The following is an 18,850-nucleotide window of genomic DNA, read 5'->3' on the forward strand; positions in this document are numbered from 1 at the left end:
AAACACCATCAGTACAGACTGGTAGGTGGATCCAATCAAAAATAAAAGCAGCATGACTGACAGTGTGGAGTTGAGTTGGTCTTTGTCCAGACTCTCAGAACGAACTACTCCACACTGGTGAATAAACTATGGGCCGATACGTGTCCCCATAACTATGCAGGATTTGTGCCAATGGGTCTGCTGTTTACTTATTTCCCTGCTCCTGCCACTCATCTGCAATATCCCTTCCTTGTGTGTGGAAAGCCAATCTGTAGAATGCATGGCTTGTGGCATTCCTCTGCACAGGGTTCCCTACACTCCACCCATCTACTTATTGCATTAGAAATTTAAGACTTGTCATCATGCTAGGTACCTACAGTGTCTTCCAGGAATAGCAAGGTAAACATACAGAGTACCAAAGTGTAAAACCTAATTAAGAGGAGAAGGAATTTTTACTTAGACTGTTCAACTATTTTTGCTTGGTTTTGCTAGCACTGATGTAACTCAGCTGCTTGATAGTTACTCAGGAAGAAGAATTTCTGTGTTATAAATTTAACACATCTGCTCCTCCAATTAAGGCTTGAAAAATTTCCATTTCTGTGGCTCCTTCAAGGGCAAGTTAAGAAAAAATAAGGAAGACTAGACATGATATTCCTCATACAGTAACTCCTTGCTTAACGTTGTAGTTATGTTCCTGAAAAATGTGACTTTAAGCGAAACAATGTTAAGCGAATCCAATTTCCCCATAAGAATTAATGTAAGGTGGGGGGTTAGGTTCCAGGAAAATTTTTTTCATCAGACAAAAAACTATACTATTTTGTGTGTGTGTGTGTGTGTGTGTGTGTATATATATATATACACACACATACACACACACACACAGTATAAGTTTTAAACAAACAATTTAATACTGTACACAGCAATGATGATTGTGAAGTTAGAGGGTAGAAGAGGGTGGGATATTTCCCAGGGAATGCCTTACTGCTAAATGATGAACTAGCATTCAACTGAGCCCTCAAGGGGTTGTTGTTAAGACATTGTTGTTAACGTAGCTTCACACTCTACAAGGCAGCTTGAATGGAGGGAGGGGAGACAGCATGGCAGACAGAGACAGACACACACCCGGTGTGTGGGAAAGAGAGAGATGCGCATTGCCCCTTTAAGTACGCTGACACCACTCCAAGTAAATTGCCTTTTAAAGTACATCAAGAAGTTGAGACAGCAGTTGTGACCAGCAAGCTCTCTCTGTACTGAGCCCTGTCCTGTCCCCACCCTGCTCTATATGGAGAAGGGATAAGCGGGGGGCAGGAGCAGGGGGACACCCAGACATATTAGCCCCCCTCTCCCCCTCCCACCCCTCCACCCACAGCAAGCAGGAGGCTCCCGAGAGCAGCTCCAAGGCAGAGGGCAGGAGCAGCACATGGCAGTGGGGGGAGGGACAGCTGAACTGCTGACAGTTGACAGCCTGCTGGGTGGCTGCTGCACAGGGAACTTAGGGGAGTGGGGAGCTGATGGAGGGCTGACAGTCCACCCTGGTTCCAAGCCCCCACCAACTATCTGCAACGGGCTGCTCTTCCTGCAAGCAGTGGACAAAGCAGGCGGCTGCCAAACAATGTTATAAGGGAGCACTGTGCAACTTTAAACGAGCATGGTCTCTAATTGATCAGCAGCGTAACAATGAAACAACGTTAACCGGAACGACGTTAAGTGAGGAGTTACTCTATTTCCAAAGTAATAAAACAGGGCAAAAAACAAAAAAACCCAAACTACCATTTAGGCCTTTACAGTAATAAAAATAAAAAATACCACCAAAAGAGCAGCAAAGGACAATCATTTCCCCACCCTCTTCCTTTTATTGATCTTTCAGGAAGAATCAAACATTCATGAAATAAAGAAGTTTTGTTTTAAATTTATATTTTAAACAGATTTAAAATCATATTACAATTCTTCTATACCTGAACCTCCCCAAGTTGGTCCAGCTGCTCCTGCATATGGTTCCTTGTAATTGTTACATCGTATTCTAATTTGTCATACTCCCTCCATGCTCTTTCCAGTTCCTTAATTTAGAAGAAAAGTAGTATTAGGTGTTGACAAGTTTAAAAAAAAAGATGTTATCAATTTAAAAAACTTGCACCAATTTTTTCTCAGCCCAGCAGATTCAAGTTCAGCAGTACCTCTCAAGAACAAATTAAGCAATTCATTTTGGTCCTGTTTAAAAATAGTTTTTCACTTTCAATTGGGGTGTTTCATCCATTTTCTTCTGTGGACAACAAGGTAAAGAAGGGAAAAAAATCTGCTTGCACCTGAGAATTTCCTTCTTGGACCCTTTGTCTTAATTCCTCCCTTGCACTCCAAACACATCTGGAGACAATGGAGACAGACAAGACTTTCAATCATCATGCACTGCAGCAGACTAAATTTTGTCAATTTTCCCCCACAGGATGCATTGGTAGATTTTTTTATTATTATTATTTAACAGGATAAAAGTAGGGTGTCTAATTCAGAATTAAGATTTTTAATAGTCTTTCCTCTGAGTTTTACAGATGCCTTCAGGCCAAGTCCAGAATCATGCCTTAGAGTGGATTATCTTTATGGGTACTGAGGGTAAAAACCTCACCCTTCTCTGAGGCCACTGTTTGAAGAGGCTGCTGCTTCCATCTAAGGCAGAGTAACTCAAGCCCAGCTTGCCCTTCAACAGCAAGTAAAACCTGTGAAGTTGCCAATTGGGTCATCTAGACTTGTCAGGTAATGCTCATTCTGCATTTCTGAATCTCTGAATCGTGGATGGATGGGGTCACACAGCTCCTCACACAGAATTTAAAGGGCAAGATTTTTGTTCTGGGATTTTGTCTGTCACTTCCTGTTCTTCTGGTTGCTCAGGCTGGAGTTAAATACATTTATTTAACATAACCTTGAAAGGTGTCTGTCTTGAGTTTCTTTCTCCTCCATCCAATTGGGACAGATGCCCTTCCTTTGGAGACCATTAACTAAGTGACCAAGATTCTTTGCTTCCTTTTAAGATTCTTTGCCTTGTCTCTCTTATAATGCTAGAATGGTGACAAGTTGGAGGATGACGTGATTGTGCCTTTTTTGGTCTTTGAAAGTGCAAGGCTTGTGAGACAGACATTGTCCCATCAAAGAGAATCATAGAATCATAGAATATCAGGGTTGGAAGGGACCTCAGGAGGTCATCTAGTCCAACCCCCTGCTCAAAAGCAGGACCAATCCCCAATTAAATCATCCCAGCCAGGGCTTTGTCAAGCCTGACCTTAAAAACTTCTAAGGACGGAGCTTCCACCACCTCCCTAGGCAACGCATTCCAGTGTTTCACCACCCTCCTAGTGAAAAAGTTTTTCCTAATATCCAACCTAAACCTCCCTCACTGCAACTTGAGACCATTACTCCTTGTCCTGTCCTCTTCCACCACTGAGAATAGTCTAGAACCATCCTCTCTGGATCCACCTCTCAGGTAGTTGAAAGCAGCTATCAAATCCCCCCTCATTCTTCTCTTCTGCAGACTAAACAATCCCAGTTCCCTCAGCCTCTCCTCATAAGTCATGTGTTCCAGACCCCTAATAATTTTTGTTGCCCTTCGCTGGACTCTCTCCAGTTTATCCACATCCTTTTGTAGTGTGGGGCCCAAAACTGGACACAGTACTCCAGATGAGGCCTCACCAATGTCGAATAGAGGGGGACGATCACGTCCCTCGATCTGCTCGCTATGCCCCTACTTATACATCCCAAAATGCCATTGGCCTTCTTGGCAACAAGGGCACACTGCTGACTCATATCCAGCTTCTCGTCCACTGTCACCCCTAGGTCCTTTTCCGCAGAACTGCTGCCTAGCCATTCGGTCCCTAGTCTGTAGCTGTGCATTGGGTTCTTCCGTCCTAACTGCAGGACCCTGCACTTATCCTTATTGAACCTCATCAGATTTCTTTTGGCCTAATCCTCCAATTTGTCTAGGTCCCTCTGTATCCTATCCCTGCCCTCCAGCATATCTACCACTCCTCCCAGTTTAGTATCATCCGCAAATTTGCTGAGGGTGCAATCCACACCATCCTCCAGATCATTTATGAAGAAATTGAACAAAACCGGCCCCAGGACCGACCCCTGGGGCACTCCACTTGACACCGGCTGCCAACTAGACATGGAGCCATTGATCACTACCCGTTGAGCCTGACAATCTAGCCAACTTTCTACCCACCTTATAGTGCATTCATCCAGCCCATACTTCTTTAACTTGCTGACAAGAATACTGTGGTAGACCGTGTCAAAAGCTTTGCTAAAGTCAAGAAACAATACATCCACTGCTTTCCCTTCATCCACAGAACCAGTAATCTCATCATAGAGGCAATTAGATTAGTCAGGCATGACCTTCCCTTGGTGAATCCATGCTGACTGTTCCTGATCACCTTCCTCTCATGTAAGTGCTTCAGGATTGATTCTTTGAGGACCTGCTCCATGATTTTTCCGGGGACTGAAGTGAGGCTGACTGGCCTGTAGTTCCCAGGATCCTCCTTCCTCCCTTTTTTAAAGATGGGCACTACATTAGCCTTTTTCCAGTCATCTGGGACTTCCCCCGTTCGCCACAAGTTTTCAAAGATAATGGCCAATGGCTCTGCAATCACAGCCACCAGTTCCTTTAGCACTCTCGGATGCAACTCGTCTGGCCCCATGGACAAGAATCAGGATTAACTTTCCCCTCTTTAGGTTCCCCACCCTTCCATCTATTTTGTTGATGTTTAATGTAAGATACACTGGACCTTGCTAGAACGCGGGATTTGGGATCCATGCCAAGTATCGCATTATAGCAGGGACTGCGTTAAAAATGAAATTACTGTATACAGTAAATGTCACATCCATAAAGTATAGAAAACAAACTCCTACTTGAAGGAAACAAACAAGAAAAAAAAGTGTTGCTCTATTAGAGATTTAAAGTAGACATGACAATAAACTAGTCTAGTTTTTCTTTAAAAAGTCAGTGAGTTGCTTTTGCTTCTTGCTGCTGTGCCGCTTCCATTTAGCAAACTGCAAAAGACTACGTAGCTGCATAATTTTTATAGGCTCAACTGATCTCAAAGCAGTCTCAGCCGGCTACGGTCACAGCTGATGTTGGAATGACGTCCACTTCATCTCCCTCTTCTTCCACAGCAAAAGACAATTCTTTAGCTTCTGGAATGTTGTTTGGTCATACTGCCTAGCTTCTGGAATGTTGTTTGGTAGTACTAAAACTTGCATCCGTGATGGCATAATGGTTCATAAACATATGTACAACCATTTTAGCAGCCCTACAACTGCCCAATATTGGGACATCACTGAGGAACGCTATTGATGTTGCTTGAACTCTTGTAGAATGAGCTTGCACTCGCTGAGGAGGCATAGCTGAAGCTATTTCATACAGTCTTGATATAGGAGGTTATCCATTTAGAGATCATCTGTGAAGAGACCGTCTGACATTTCATAGGATCTGCATGTGACACAAACAGGCAAGGCAAAGCACAACTGTTTAATCATGTCCACAAAAAATGCTAGACATTGCCTGACATTTAACGTGTGGAGACACTGCTCCTCCGGAGATGAATATGACTTAGGAAAGAACACAGGTAAATATACCGCCTGGTTCAAATGAAACTAAGAAACCACTTTAGATAAAAAATTGGGGTGTAGTCGTAAAGTCACTCTGTCCTTAGAGAATTGTTTATAAGGAGGCTCTGCCATCAGAGCCTACAAGTCAAATTCTTCTTGTGGATGTTATCGTTACCAGGAATGCAGTTTTCTGACACAAAAACAAAAAGGAACAAAATGCCAGGGGTTAGAACAGAGGTAACATTAAAGCCACTAGGACAGTGTTCCAGTTCCATGGAGGAACTGGCTCTCAGACCAGATGGAGATGAAGCCCTTTTAAGAATCTTGCTACCACTGGAGAAGACTGATCTTCTCTGAATGTGGGGAATAAAAGGCTGATATCACTGCCAGATGCACTTTCATTGAACTAAGTGCAAGTCCCAACCGCTGAAGGTGCAGCAGGATACTCCAAGATATCCTGGATAGAAGCCAGGCTCAGTTGAATTCCATAGTCTAATGACCACACTGAAAACTGCTTCCATTTAGCTGAATAGCCCATTCTGGTAGATGGCCTTCTTCTGTTAAGTAGGACCTGCTGAACAGCTGCTGAACACCGCTCTTCCTCCTCATTTAGCCATGCAGCAGCCACGTCATGAGATACAGGGAATTGAGTTCAGGAAAGAGGGTGTGAACGTTATTCTAAGTGAGTAGTTCGGGATGGAAAGGAAGCAATATGGGGATGCTGCACTGACAGTGTGAGAAGACTGGAGACGTGTGCTCCCTCTTGCTTTTTCACATAATACATCTTGTCAGTATTGTCAATAAGTATGTGAACCACTGAGCCCAATAGTCCAGAAAAGCATGACATACGTTGTAGGTGACCCCAACCTCCATCACGTTGATATGCAGTGAGCTCTTCTGCTCCCACCACAGACCTTGGACTTTCAGTGACCCTTGGTGTGCTCCCAACCAGGTAACAACAGACCTGGTTGGTCAGGGGCGGACAAAGGGAATACCCTGACAAATGTTCTCTAGATGCGTCCACCACTGCAAGGAGTCCAGGACCAGTAGAGGATGACAGACCAATCTGTCTAGTGGGCAAACAGTCCTGAGTACATGCAGTACGTTTCCAGTAGTGTAAAACCAGACTTGTTAATAGGGGAAATTGTTGTCAAAATTGCACACCAACGGTCCCTGGAGGCAAAGGTATGGAAGGTTAGCCCACTTCCCATATTACACACGGGATCCTTCTGGCTACCCCAAACCTCGAGCCAGTGGGCTGGGGAGGGAGGGAAGCTATTGGACACTAGAGGTTGTACCGAATGGACTCCTCAAAAGTGGGTGTGCCTCACCTTGCCTGTTGCCCCAGAACCTTGTAGTAAAGATACATCACTAGGATCATGTATGTGGCATGAATTGGAATCACAAACTCAAATTGCCTCACAGTACTTTCTCTTGAATAGGCTACATAGAAAGTGACACTGACGATTATAAATCTTAGTGTCAAAAGGGGGATTATGTTGGATCATATTAAAGAAGTTCTGTATTAAAATCACAAATGAGTTTGATTCCCCAGAGTTTAAATTCCAGGGTATTACTAATTAAGAGGTCTCTTGGTTTTTGGTACTGTTTCTCTCCCACTATGTGTGAAACTTGCAAGCTGCTAATTGTGTTAGTACATTCTAAGACAGAGTCTATTCTCAAAGCAATTCACAGAGAGAGAGACTCAAAGCAATACTCTAACAACAGAAACAGCACCCAGAGACTCCCCGCCCTTTTGTTGTATTAACAATTGTGATTAAAATAGAGATAGAGGATGTATGTGGATGGATGCTTGGTGTGGATAATAACTGAATGATCAGGGAGGTGCCAGCCTAAGAATCCAGTGTCCATCGGCTGAAGAAGGTGTCAAGTGGAAATAATCAGAGGACACCCCACCCCCCGGAGGGCAGACTGGAATCCACCCAACAGCCTCAAGAATGGGAGAACCAAAGAACAAGATAACATCTTGGAGCCATCAGGAATGTGCTACCTGCTGATTGATTCAGCAACAGCATGATGAAGCAATTCCCATAGACTGGCATAGGAAGAAATTCCTATAAAAATAGACTCTAAAAAGTGAGAACTTTGGGGTCTGATTCTGCAAACCAACTTCCAGGAGCATCAGATGAGCATCTGACAAGGCCCTGCTCCCTCCTCATGTCCAGGCCACCTGGCCAGTGGCTTGGCATGAGCAACTCTAAGGCTGGTAACTATGATAACAACCTTGCAGAACCTGTGTGTGTGTGTGTGTGTGTGTGTATGAATGAATGAATGTGTGAATAAATATGAGATTGAATGGAATGTTATAACTATAACTAACTGCTTACTATGATTCTTTCTGTATTCACAATAAATGTGGTATTTTGCCTTTTTCCCTTTAATAAGATCCTGCTGGTTTTTATTTTATTGGTACAACAGGTGGGTGGGTGAGAGAGGATGCAACCTTGCAAATTGGACTACCTGCATGCAAGTGGACATATGGCCCAAGAGCTTCCGGCACATCTGGGAAACTGACGTGAAAGGCTGAGACTGCAGACTAAGGCAAAGATGGCAAATTGCCTGAAAACTGTTGGTCGGAAGAAATGCTCCCGAACATGTAGAATTTACTAAGGCCCCAACAAATTTTCTGAGCGGCAACTAAAATTGACTTTCTGGTATTTAGGATGAGAACCAGACGGTTGAGCAAACGCAGAGTAATGTTGATGTGGGTAAGAACTTTCTTTTTGAACGTGCCCCTCAGTAATCAGTCACCCAGATACAGAAAGACGTGGATTTCTTTCTTCCTGAAATACGCCATCACAACGACCATGCATTTGGTTAAAAACCCGGGGGGGGCAGAAGACAGGCCAAGCGGAAGCAGCGTGTCCTGAAAATGACACACTGCCACATCGAATCAAAAGAATTTTCTGTGGCCTGGCAAAATCACCACATGGAAGTATGTATACTGAAGATCCAGAGCAGTAAAACAGTCATTCTGAGACAACAAAGGGAGGACAGTAGATAGAATGACCATTCAGAACCTCATTTATCCAATATAATTGTTGAGGCCATGAAGCTCGAGAATGGGTCTCACCTCTACCTTGGATTTGCGCACCAGAAAGTACTAGGAATAGAAACTATGACCTTGGTGTTCCAGCAGCGGCATCTCTGCTGCTCCCAAAACTGGTAAAGAGCAAACCTGCTTCCTGAGAGGGGTCCCTGAAGAAGGACAGAAGGAGGAGGGATGGAAAGGAACTGGATGACACAGCCCAACAGTGGTGATTGAGCCCCAAGCATTCTGAAAGTGGGCCAGCCTGTTCCCAAATGGAGGAAGTGGGAGAAAGGAGAGATGACTGGAACACTGCTCTGGACCAACAAAGTAAAACACAGTGCTTGGTAGGCACCGGGAGAGGGCATGTGGATTAGCCGAACCCCAGACCCGACTGCTTTCTCCTATGGTACCTATGACCCTTCCTGGGGTAGTCCTGCTGTCTCTGGGGCAGGAAAAGGCTTCCAAAAAGTGTGCTGAGCCCAGCAGCAGCCCCACTTCCACTGACTGTGAAAGAGAGATCTCAGGGTACTGTGCAAACTCTCAGCTTCAGCAGCCTACGCAGCCAATGGGGCTATAAAAGACGCAGCCCTGCAAAGTCCTGGACCAAGGGCGAGGTAGGGACTGAAAGGCAGAGGAGGTCCATTGGCTCCTGATAAATCGCTGGCACAGAAACAGCTGATGCCAGCATCGCCCTCGTCAGTACTGGACTCAATGGACACCCCAGGGCCAGAATTGGAGTCAACGGCATGGGGGTCTCCAATCCTCCTTGCATAGTATACTGGGAAGTGGTTGACAGGGAATGCTCCATCCCTTGCACTGGCATTCATCCAGTGCAGATCCGCACTTCTTCTGGAGGAGGCAAACAAGTCCCCACAGGGCCTGGAGCAACCTTCTTCAGTCTTATGGGACCTTTTCCTTGATGCACTTGACAAGGAACAACTCCTCTGTGTCTCCGGAGAAGCACCAGCTCCAGGATATCGATGGCCTTGGGCTGAAGCAGGCCTGTCTGAGCAGGTGTTGTTTCAGCTGAAGATCCCTTGCCACCTAAGTCCATTTGGTGAATGATCTGCAAATTGAACTACTGCTCCTTGACATGGGCTTCACCTAGGCACATCAAGCACCACGTGTGGATCACTGAAGGGGGCTGCTTCCCCACACAACAACGTCAATCCTGGTGAGGGCATTACCAGGGAAACACTTAAACTATAGCTAACACACACTAAATCTAACTAACGCTATACCGTGGGTACTAATTAATTATATACAACTAGAAAAGTCACTAAAAGAGTGGGATTGTGAGGTGAAACCACACACACCTCTGACTTCAGCCATGGGCAGTAAGAAGGAACTGAGAGGGGTCAGGGCAGTGCTGCCTCATATATCTAGGGGAGGGGCTATGGCTATGAGGTGCAAGCACAGCTCCTATACAGGTACTATTAGGCAAAATTCTCTAGCTCCGGCGTGCTGGGTGAACACATACCTAAGTGGAATACGCTGCTACATCTACTCTAAGAACAACATATAGTAAACTTAACAGGAGAATACCACCTCTCTGTATTTGCCTCTATTGTATATTAACACATTTACATAGGAGCCAATACTTTTTTTGAAAATTAAGTGCAGCATCTTAAGTTATCATCAGAACTTCTCAATAAGATATGGTTTATTGGTATTATATAACTTGCTCTACAATCAACTCTTCATCTCACAGAAAAAAGTTGCCAAATCAATTAAAGTTTGTATGCATTTATCCCTTTTAAAGTAATTTAAAGCAAAAAATTTCACCTGTTGACCGGATTAAAAGGAAAAAAAATTCTAACTGTCTCACCAGAAGCTCGAGGTAAATGAAAGACAATTTTAAGATTTGCTGGGATATAAGAAAGAAAGAACCCATAGACAATTCAATTAAAAGTACCAACACGAAGAAAAATCGCTTAACACCTCATTGAGTTTTACTGGCAAAAAATCTATTACTTACTGCAGTCGCTCGAGACACTTCTCGACAAGTGCTAAGCAGTCCATTCTGTAAGTCATCTCGCTGTAAGACTACATTCTGTATGGCAGCTGGGTTATCTGCATTCATTTCTATCTCTTGACTGGCTGATAGCAAAGCTTGCTCAAGCGTGTACTATTATAATAAAAAGAATTAATTTTTAATGTTCTGCATCATTGGGTTGATTTTCGTTTTACTTTAGTTATCAGTGTTGTGATAATAGCCATGTAAAATAACATCCATTTTAGGTAATAAATATAATTGTCCTACTTTCTCCTTGTGTAGCTGTTGAAGTTTCTCTTCCAGTGCTTGTACCACTTTATCTTGTTCACATAATCGGCTAAGCTTAGTCTAGTTTAAGAGAAGATGGTTGTAATTAGTATTTATTATTCTGCATATCATCTGTATTAACACAGTATCAAACCATTTCATGAGTATTTAAAGTTTTGTTATTACTATATATTAACTTTAAATGTTATAAAGTTGAATACTGAATTTTCAAAGCAGCCTAAGAAACTCTGAAAAAGGCCCTATAAACTAGGCCCTATTACTGTAATTTCAAACAGCATGGGTCAAATGTAGTAACTAGTTATTCTACAGCTAAGTCTTCTAGATTTCACAGCAGCTTTTACTACAGCTGATCACACTATTTTGACCCACCTGCAGGCCTTGGTTGGGGTACATATTATTAAGTAGATCCATTCTTTTCTATCCTATATTACAGAAGGTTGTTTTGAGCAATTACTCACCAAAGCCAAAAGCAATCTTGTGGGAGCCCTGTGTGGTTCTATTTTCACACCCTTCTGTTAAAAACATATGTGTGACTATTCTGTTGATGGCATTGCAAATCAAATAATCTATCAGCTTGAAAATGACAGGGAGCACTAAGTCTTTTACTTTACACAGTACTAAGTACTATCAAATTGCTAAAACATACATGCCTCCAGCTTCCATCCAGGACACACCACACGATCCATTGTCTACTGCCAAGCTCTAAGATACAACCACATTTGCTCCAATCCCTCAGACAGAGACAAACACCTACAAGATCTTTATCAAGCATTCTTAAAACTACAATATCCACCTGCTGAAACGAAAAAACGGATTGACAGAGCCAGAAGAGTACCCAGAAGTCACCTACTACAGGACAGGCCCAACAAAGAGAACAACATAACACCACTAGCGGTCACCTTCAGCCCCCAAATAAAACCCCTCCAACGCATTATTAAGGATCTACAACCTATCCTGAAGGATGACCCAACACACTCACAAATCTTGGGAGACAGACCAGTCATTGCTTACAGACAGCCCCCCAATCTGAAGCAAATACTCACCAGCAACCACACACCACACAACAAAAACACTAACCCAGGAATCTATCCTTGCAACAAAGCCCAATGCCAACTCTGTCCACATATTTATTCAAGTGACACCATCATAGGACCTAATCACATTAGCCACGCCATCAGGGGCTCATTCACCTGCACATCTGCCAATGTGATATACACCATCATGTGCCAGCAATGCCCCTCTGCCATGTACATTGGCCAAACCGGACAGTCTCTACGCAAAAGAATAAATGGACACAAATCAGATGTCAAGAATTATAACATTCAAAAACTGGTAGGAGAACACTTCAACCCCTCTGGCCACTCAGTAAAAGATTTAAGGGTGGCAATTTTGCAACAGAAAAGCTTCAAAAACAGACTCCAATGAGAAACTGCTGAGCTTGAATTAATATGCAAACTAGATACCATTAACTTGGGTTTGAATAGAGACTGGGAGTGGTTGGGTCATTACACATATTGAATCTATTTTCTTAAGTTAAGTATCCTCACACCTTCTTGTCAACTGTCTAAATGGGCCATCTTGATTATCACTACAAAAGTCTTTTTCTCCTGCCAATAGCTCATCTTAACTAATTAGCCTCTCACAGCTTGTATGGTAACTTCCAACTTATCTGTATGTATATCTATATCTCTATATATCTTACTATATGTTCCATTCTATGCATCCGATGAAGTGGGCTGTAGCCCACGAAAGCTTATGCTCTAATAAATTTGTTAATCTCTAAGGTGCCATAAGTACTAAGTTCTTTTTGCTAAAACATACAGACATCTGAATTTCAGCTCCTGCTGTGTTCTGCGGAGGCAATGGTTTCTCTAAAAGCTTTCCATTGTAAGTTTTATTTTAAGGGCCAATATCCTTCTGAAGAACTCATCAGTAGTATAGGCTTCCATTACACTGACAAAGATTCCAGCACAGGCAAAAATAAAATCTGTTGTCAGTTATGGGTTTTATTCCCGTCCGTGAACATAGAGTATATAAAGATTCTCACATTTCTTGTAATGAAATGTAATGGATTTTACAGTCAAATAAAACTTTACACACATACTGCTAGAACTAACTAATTCAGAGACATTAGCTTGACTCATTCTGCTGGCATACATTTAATCAGAAGTCCACCTGAAGGTCAGAGGAGAACAGGGCACCAGCAACATTTACTGCACTGGGGGCCAGAGAGTAGGTGCAGCACCTCAAAATAGGTGGCGCTGCTCAGGATGCCCAGCAATACACTTAATTAGAATATCTTGTGGACAGCTTTCAACAGCTGGAGGGTAAGGCTAACTCACTCCCCAGGAAGGGAGGTGGTATAAACAGACTGACTGACCTTCCCTAGGGATCAAATAGCCCTGCTGGCCTGGAGGTGCAATTTGCCTCCCTTTGTGCTAGTAGGGTGAACCAGGCCCAAATTACTTACAGAAAGATCAGATGAAACAAATGGTCTCAGCACCAACAAGCGGAAATGGCTTTAATTTAAGAAAGGCTGTGGAGAATCTTGAGATGTCCACTTTCAGCCTCCTTTTTAGGCATATTAACACACAGTGGTATCAAATATACACTAGTTATGCTGTGAGGTTGCACTGACCTTTTATCTTGCTTTATGAAACACTCAAATCTGCTCTCAATTAGTTGCTTACGTACTAAATATGGTTTCTTTTTTCTAAATCTCAAATGTAAACTTATAAAGCAGCTTTTTACATTTTACTGTATTAGATGTAGAAAGTAAAGTGAGTTGTCATCAAATAAATGGAAAAGGTAAAATATTTGTATTTAATATAATGAAGTCAAGTAAGGCATTGTACCCACCTGTCTTTTGTGTTAGACTCAAGTAGTGAAACATTTAGGACTTGTCTACACTGGCAAGTTTCTGTGTAGTAAGGCAGCTTTTTGCACTCAAACTGCAGACGTGTACACGCTGCCAAGCCACTTTGTGGGCAGAAACTCCTCAGTTGCAGCACTGCAAAAAAACCACCTTGACAAGAGTCGTAAGGCTTTTGCGCAGAAGCTCCAGCGCTCTATTGCCAGTGTAGACTCTTGATTGCTTTCTGTGCTGTAATTGGCCTCCGGAGCAGTCCCATAATGCCTCAAGTGACCACTCTGCTCATTGTTTTGAACTCGGCTGCCCTGAGACATGTGCCCCTCCCCTTTCTAAGCACCATTTCTGACAGCCCTTGTGTGCTGATCTGCTCTGGGACACAAAGCAAACCATTAATGTGGAATGCTCATGCTGTTGAACACAGAGGCAGGTGAGAGAGATTGCTGTGCAGAGAGCCCAGGAAGGGAGGCAGGGGCTGATGTCAGGGTTTCCCCCTCCCCCGGGACTGGTTGCTGCCTGCTGCTGTCTAAACTTACAAGACAGCATGAGGACACACACCGTCCCCCAGAACACACATTCTCTCTCCCCCACCTCCATACACACACACTGTCTCCCTATCACACACTCCCCGCCACCGCCAACTTCAGTTGAAAAGCAGCCGGCAATGTAGTAGGATGCCCATGGAACAATGGGATCAACTACATCATGTGATGCTGCGCCTGCCCCATGAGACATTGCAAACCCGTTCCAAAGCACCCAGCGGCCAGCTGCACAGCAGGATAGTTACCACAACGCACTGCTGTCTTTGCCGCTGCAAGAGCTGCTAATGTGGATGTGCTCCAGCGTCACAAGCAGCACAGTGTGGACAAGCAACAGTGGTTTAATCCCAGCATTTTAATAGAAATGGTATAACTTGTGGCACTGAAACTTGCTAGTGTAGACATACCCTTAGAAAATACTTTCTTCTGTGGCCTGAGTTTAGGCAATAATGCATCTGCAAAACCTTCTACAATTAATGTACATGGCTCAGTTGGACAGGACACATTCATGTTGTAATATTTAGCCTCAACTAGCATGCCTTATCTCACATACTATATTCAGTGAATAGGTAACCTTCCATTTCTGTCTCACTCAAACTGGCTGAGCCAGTTTTGTGCACGTTTATAACTAAAATGAGAACAAACCATGTATAAATGTAGTGTTAATTTTTCCTGTAATCCCTTTATAGTGGCTGAAGCTTTAAAACTGAAATTTGACATGGACAATAGTCATGAAAAAGGACTATATGCATTTAATAGCTTTAAAGTAATTGATTTCACGAAGTTACCCATTTTAAAACTGCATATGGAACATGTACTTTAGAAAAGGCCTACAGGTCTACAAACAGTGCATCTAAGTGTAGACTTGCTGATTCAAGAGACTTACATAATTAAATATTGTAAATCTCTTGATGATTCGAGGGATTTTTTTTTAAATATACACACAAAAATATATATACATATATATACACACACACCCTTACAAATTCACTTACAGTACTAGTATCTCCCCAACCCCAATAAATTAAAAACCAGCTATGGGATATTTGCTCAAACTTCCAGAAATATTTCCCCTTTCAGCATAGACAAACACTAGAAAATTTCAGGCCAAAATGTGATAATTTCAGAAAGCTAGAAGCATGGCAACTGGGAGTTATAATAGAAATTTCCCTCCACTTTAACTGAAGCAATTGCTACTAGTGTCCCACTATATTAAGTAGTTTTTGCATCTAAATTTTATGACCAGGGTAGAAACTTCTACATGAGAATATCAACACAGTAAGCCAAAGACTAACACTACTTTGGGGAAAGCCAAGCATATATACTTACATCTATATCCAGTTCTTCAGATCTATATTTGTATAGTGTACCCCTACATTCGTCTTGTGTCAACTATAAGGAAGAATAACATTCGCATAAAATAACTTCACCAGAACCATGAAAATGATGTTAATCTTACAGTTAAAATTTTAATACACCAAAATCAGATTCCATTAGAATGCCAAACATTTAATGTATGACTATATAGTTTGAGACAATACACAATATTTAATTCTGTTACTTAGTGTACCTAATGGAATGTCAAATATGGATTGTCAGAAGGAGAAAGGTATATCGCAGTTATTTACTCAAACGATTAAATCTTGCTAATTAAAACTGAAACTGTGGAACTGTGTTAAGTTTATTAGGCATGCATAATTCTTCAGAAAAAATGTTCAGTGCTATAGTTGCAATATAAAAATTCAATCAAATATAGACTATGCAGTAGATAAAATTACATCCGCACACACAATTATATATCACTATATAAAATTTCATGTGTGCATTCTAAATACAGGGCCTTATTCTGCTCTCTTTTATGTTAATGGCGGTGTATAGAAATTCCAGTGTGTTCAAGTGTAGTTACAAATTTACACCAGATTAACTCTTCACATATACACTGTAAGATGTACAGATATACACACTTTTTTTGGCATGTAGGTGGAATTTTTTTTTAAATTTGCACTTTTTCCTCAGCTCTCTTTTAGATATGGTACTCCATACTACAGCAATTGCTGTAACTGAATACAGGAACTCCTCACTTAAAGTCGTCCCAGTTAAGGTTGTTTCCTTGTTACATTGCTGATCAATTAGGGAACATGCTCATTTAAAGTTGTGCAATGCTCTCTTCTAACATTTGGCAACTGCCTGCTTTGTCCACTGCTTGCAGGAAGAGCAGCCCGTTGCAGCTAGCTGGTGGGGGCAAGGAACTAGGGTGGACCAGCTGCCCCCCTGTCAGCTCCCTGCTCCCCTAAGTTCCCTGTGCAGCAGCTGCTCAGCAGGCTGTCAATTGCCAGCAGTTCAGCTGTCCACTGCCATGTGCTGCTCCTGCCCCTCTGCCTTGGAGCTGCTCCCAGGAGCCTCCTGCTTGCTGTGTAGGTGGGAGGGGAAGAAGAGGGGGGCTAATGTCAGGGTGTCCCCCTCCCCCCTGCTCCTGCACCCTGCTTACCCCATCTTCCATAGAGGAGGGGGGACACACCAACAGAGGGAGCTGCTGCCTTAGGCAGCAGCTGCAGTCTGGTCTCAGCTTGCTGATCTAATTAACAAGGCAGTGTACTTCTGACCCCACTCTTCATACTTAAAGGGGAAATGTGCATCTCCATCTCTCAAACACACACAGGGTGTGTGTCTCTGTTTGCCCTCCCTCCTTTCCTGCTGCCCTGTAGAGTGAGAGAGTTAACCCCTGAGGGCTCAGCCAATTGCTAGTTCATCATTTAGCAGTACTGTAAATACTGGGAAATATACCACCCTCTGACTCCTCCACCTCAACCAAGCTTCACAATCATCATCACTGTGTGCCAGTATTAAATTTCCCTGGAACCTAACCCTCTCATTTACATTAAGTCTTATGGGGAAACTGGATTCGCTTAACATCGTTTTGCTTAAAATCGCATTTTTCAGGAACATAACTACAACGTTAAGTGAGGAGTTCCTGTACAATTCTATTTCTTGTGCTGAGGTATGAAAACTCTTTTTACCAAGGTTATGACTGTCATCCTATTCAGCAGTACAAGGGATCCTCATACACTGATTTGATATGAACGAATGCTCAACGCATTAACTTTTTACTTCTTTTCATCTCAAGACTGACTGCTAGTGATATATTTTAAAATACTTAAAACGGGCTAACATATATAGATATCCATGTGTGCCAAACTTTGTATATCCCATTTTAGTTAATACATAAAAATATATGCATATTCATTCATTCCTAACATATACATTTCCCCTCCATATGCATGTTATTTAATTGGAACATTTTTACATCAATTGTGCAGAAAAGAGACTGTAGAAACACAAGTCCAAAGGAGGTTTATAAATACAAGGATTGGGGAAAGTTAAACATACAAGCATTCCAAACATACAATAAACCTTTAAAGACTTAAGTGTTTCATTTCAAGACATTATTTCCACATACCTCATGCAAATGCATCTGGTGACAATTTAAAAGTATGTATAGTGTATTAAAACCACATAGTAACTTTCTTTGAAATGAATATTTAATGAAAATGAGTATCAGAATATGAAAAAGCCACAGCACTTTTGCACTTCATTAAGATTATAACCCAATTTTTAAACAAAAATCTATTTAAACCTCTAATGGAGTAGAAACAATATATTTTTTTAAAAACCCTCCTTTCCGAACTACAGCTTCTATCTTAACTAAAGAAAGAACTTAGGAATGGAAATATTTTAAGAGTGTGCTCATAAGCATGGTCAATATAAATCTGGCCCAGACCCCAAAAATATGGTTAAAACCTTACATTGATTTCTATGTAACAAAACAGGGACATTATGTAGCTTTTCAAGACCCCAAATTTATCTTTCCAGAACACACTTAGATATTATGCAGCTTCCTTGGACAGTGATATACAAAGTAATTCTTTTCAAGTTTAGTGGCTTTTTTAAAAGCTCATTTATTTGTGTCCTCAGAAGCCCAGTCTTAATTATAGCCTAGCTTAAAATAGGATGATGATCTATCATCAACACCTATTCCTATTACATAACTGTTTAGAAAACCTAAGTGCACTTTTAATGAGATAGGTACAGAACATTAAATTTGTTTTAATACCTGTAAATAATTACTTGTAAAATACTTTTATTCAAATGGTATTAAGTTTGAGTTTACCCCACACAGGCAATGAAATGGTTAATGTGGCTCATTAACAGCTGGTTGCACTTGGAGGGTGGGCCAGACTCAATTAAAAGAGGAGTCCAGCTGGGGGAGGAGCTACATGCTTTCCATAAAGCAAGGAAGCTAAGAGTAGAAAAGGGTTGCAGGGAGAAAGGGGAAGAACCTTAGAGTCACTCTCTGGGTAGTAGAGAGCAGAGGAACTTCAGGACAGATTTTACATTCTGGGCTTGATGGGATAGGCTAAGAGGGGTGCAGGGGACTCTGCTAGTGCACCCGGGTGCAGGCCAACCCACAAGCAAAAAGTTGAGGTTTCAGACAAGATTTCACGAAGTTAGACTCTGAGTCAGAATTCTGTAGAAAAACA

The 18,850-nt window shown here is 42.2% G+C and overlaps 1 protein-coding gene across 13 annotated transcripts in view; it reads right to left on the minus strand.

Annotated features, from left to right (window-relative positions):
* Positions 1-18,850, minus strand: part of PLEKHA5 (pleckstrin homology domain containing A5) — a 275,009-nt gene that overhangs the window by 32,354 nt on the left and 223,805 nt on the right. For all 13 annotated transcript variants that reach the window (XM_084635411.1, XM_084635405.1, XM_084635414.1 and 10 more), the window contains 4 exons: positions 15,642-15,704; positions 10,884-10,964; positions 10,599-10,748; positions 1,935-2,036 (listed from right to left, as the gene is read on the minus strand). In XM_084635411.1, the coding sequence (XP_084491537.1) occupies positions 1,935-2,036; positions 10,599-10,748; positions 10,884-10,964; positions 15,642-15,704 (396 nt within the window). The remainder of the gene's footprint in view (positions 1-1,934; positions 2,037-10,598; positions 10,749-10,883; positions 10,965-15,641; positions 15,705-18,850) is intronic.

This window comes from Lepidochelys olivacea (genome assembly GCF_965140295.1).
Source record: "Lepidochelys olivacea isolate rLepOli2 genome assembly, chromosome: 1".
Lineage (NCBI taxonomy): Eukaryota > Metazoa > Chordata > Testudines > Cheloniidae > Lepidochelys > Lepidochelys olivacea.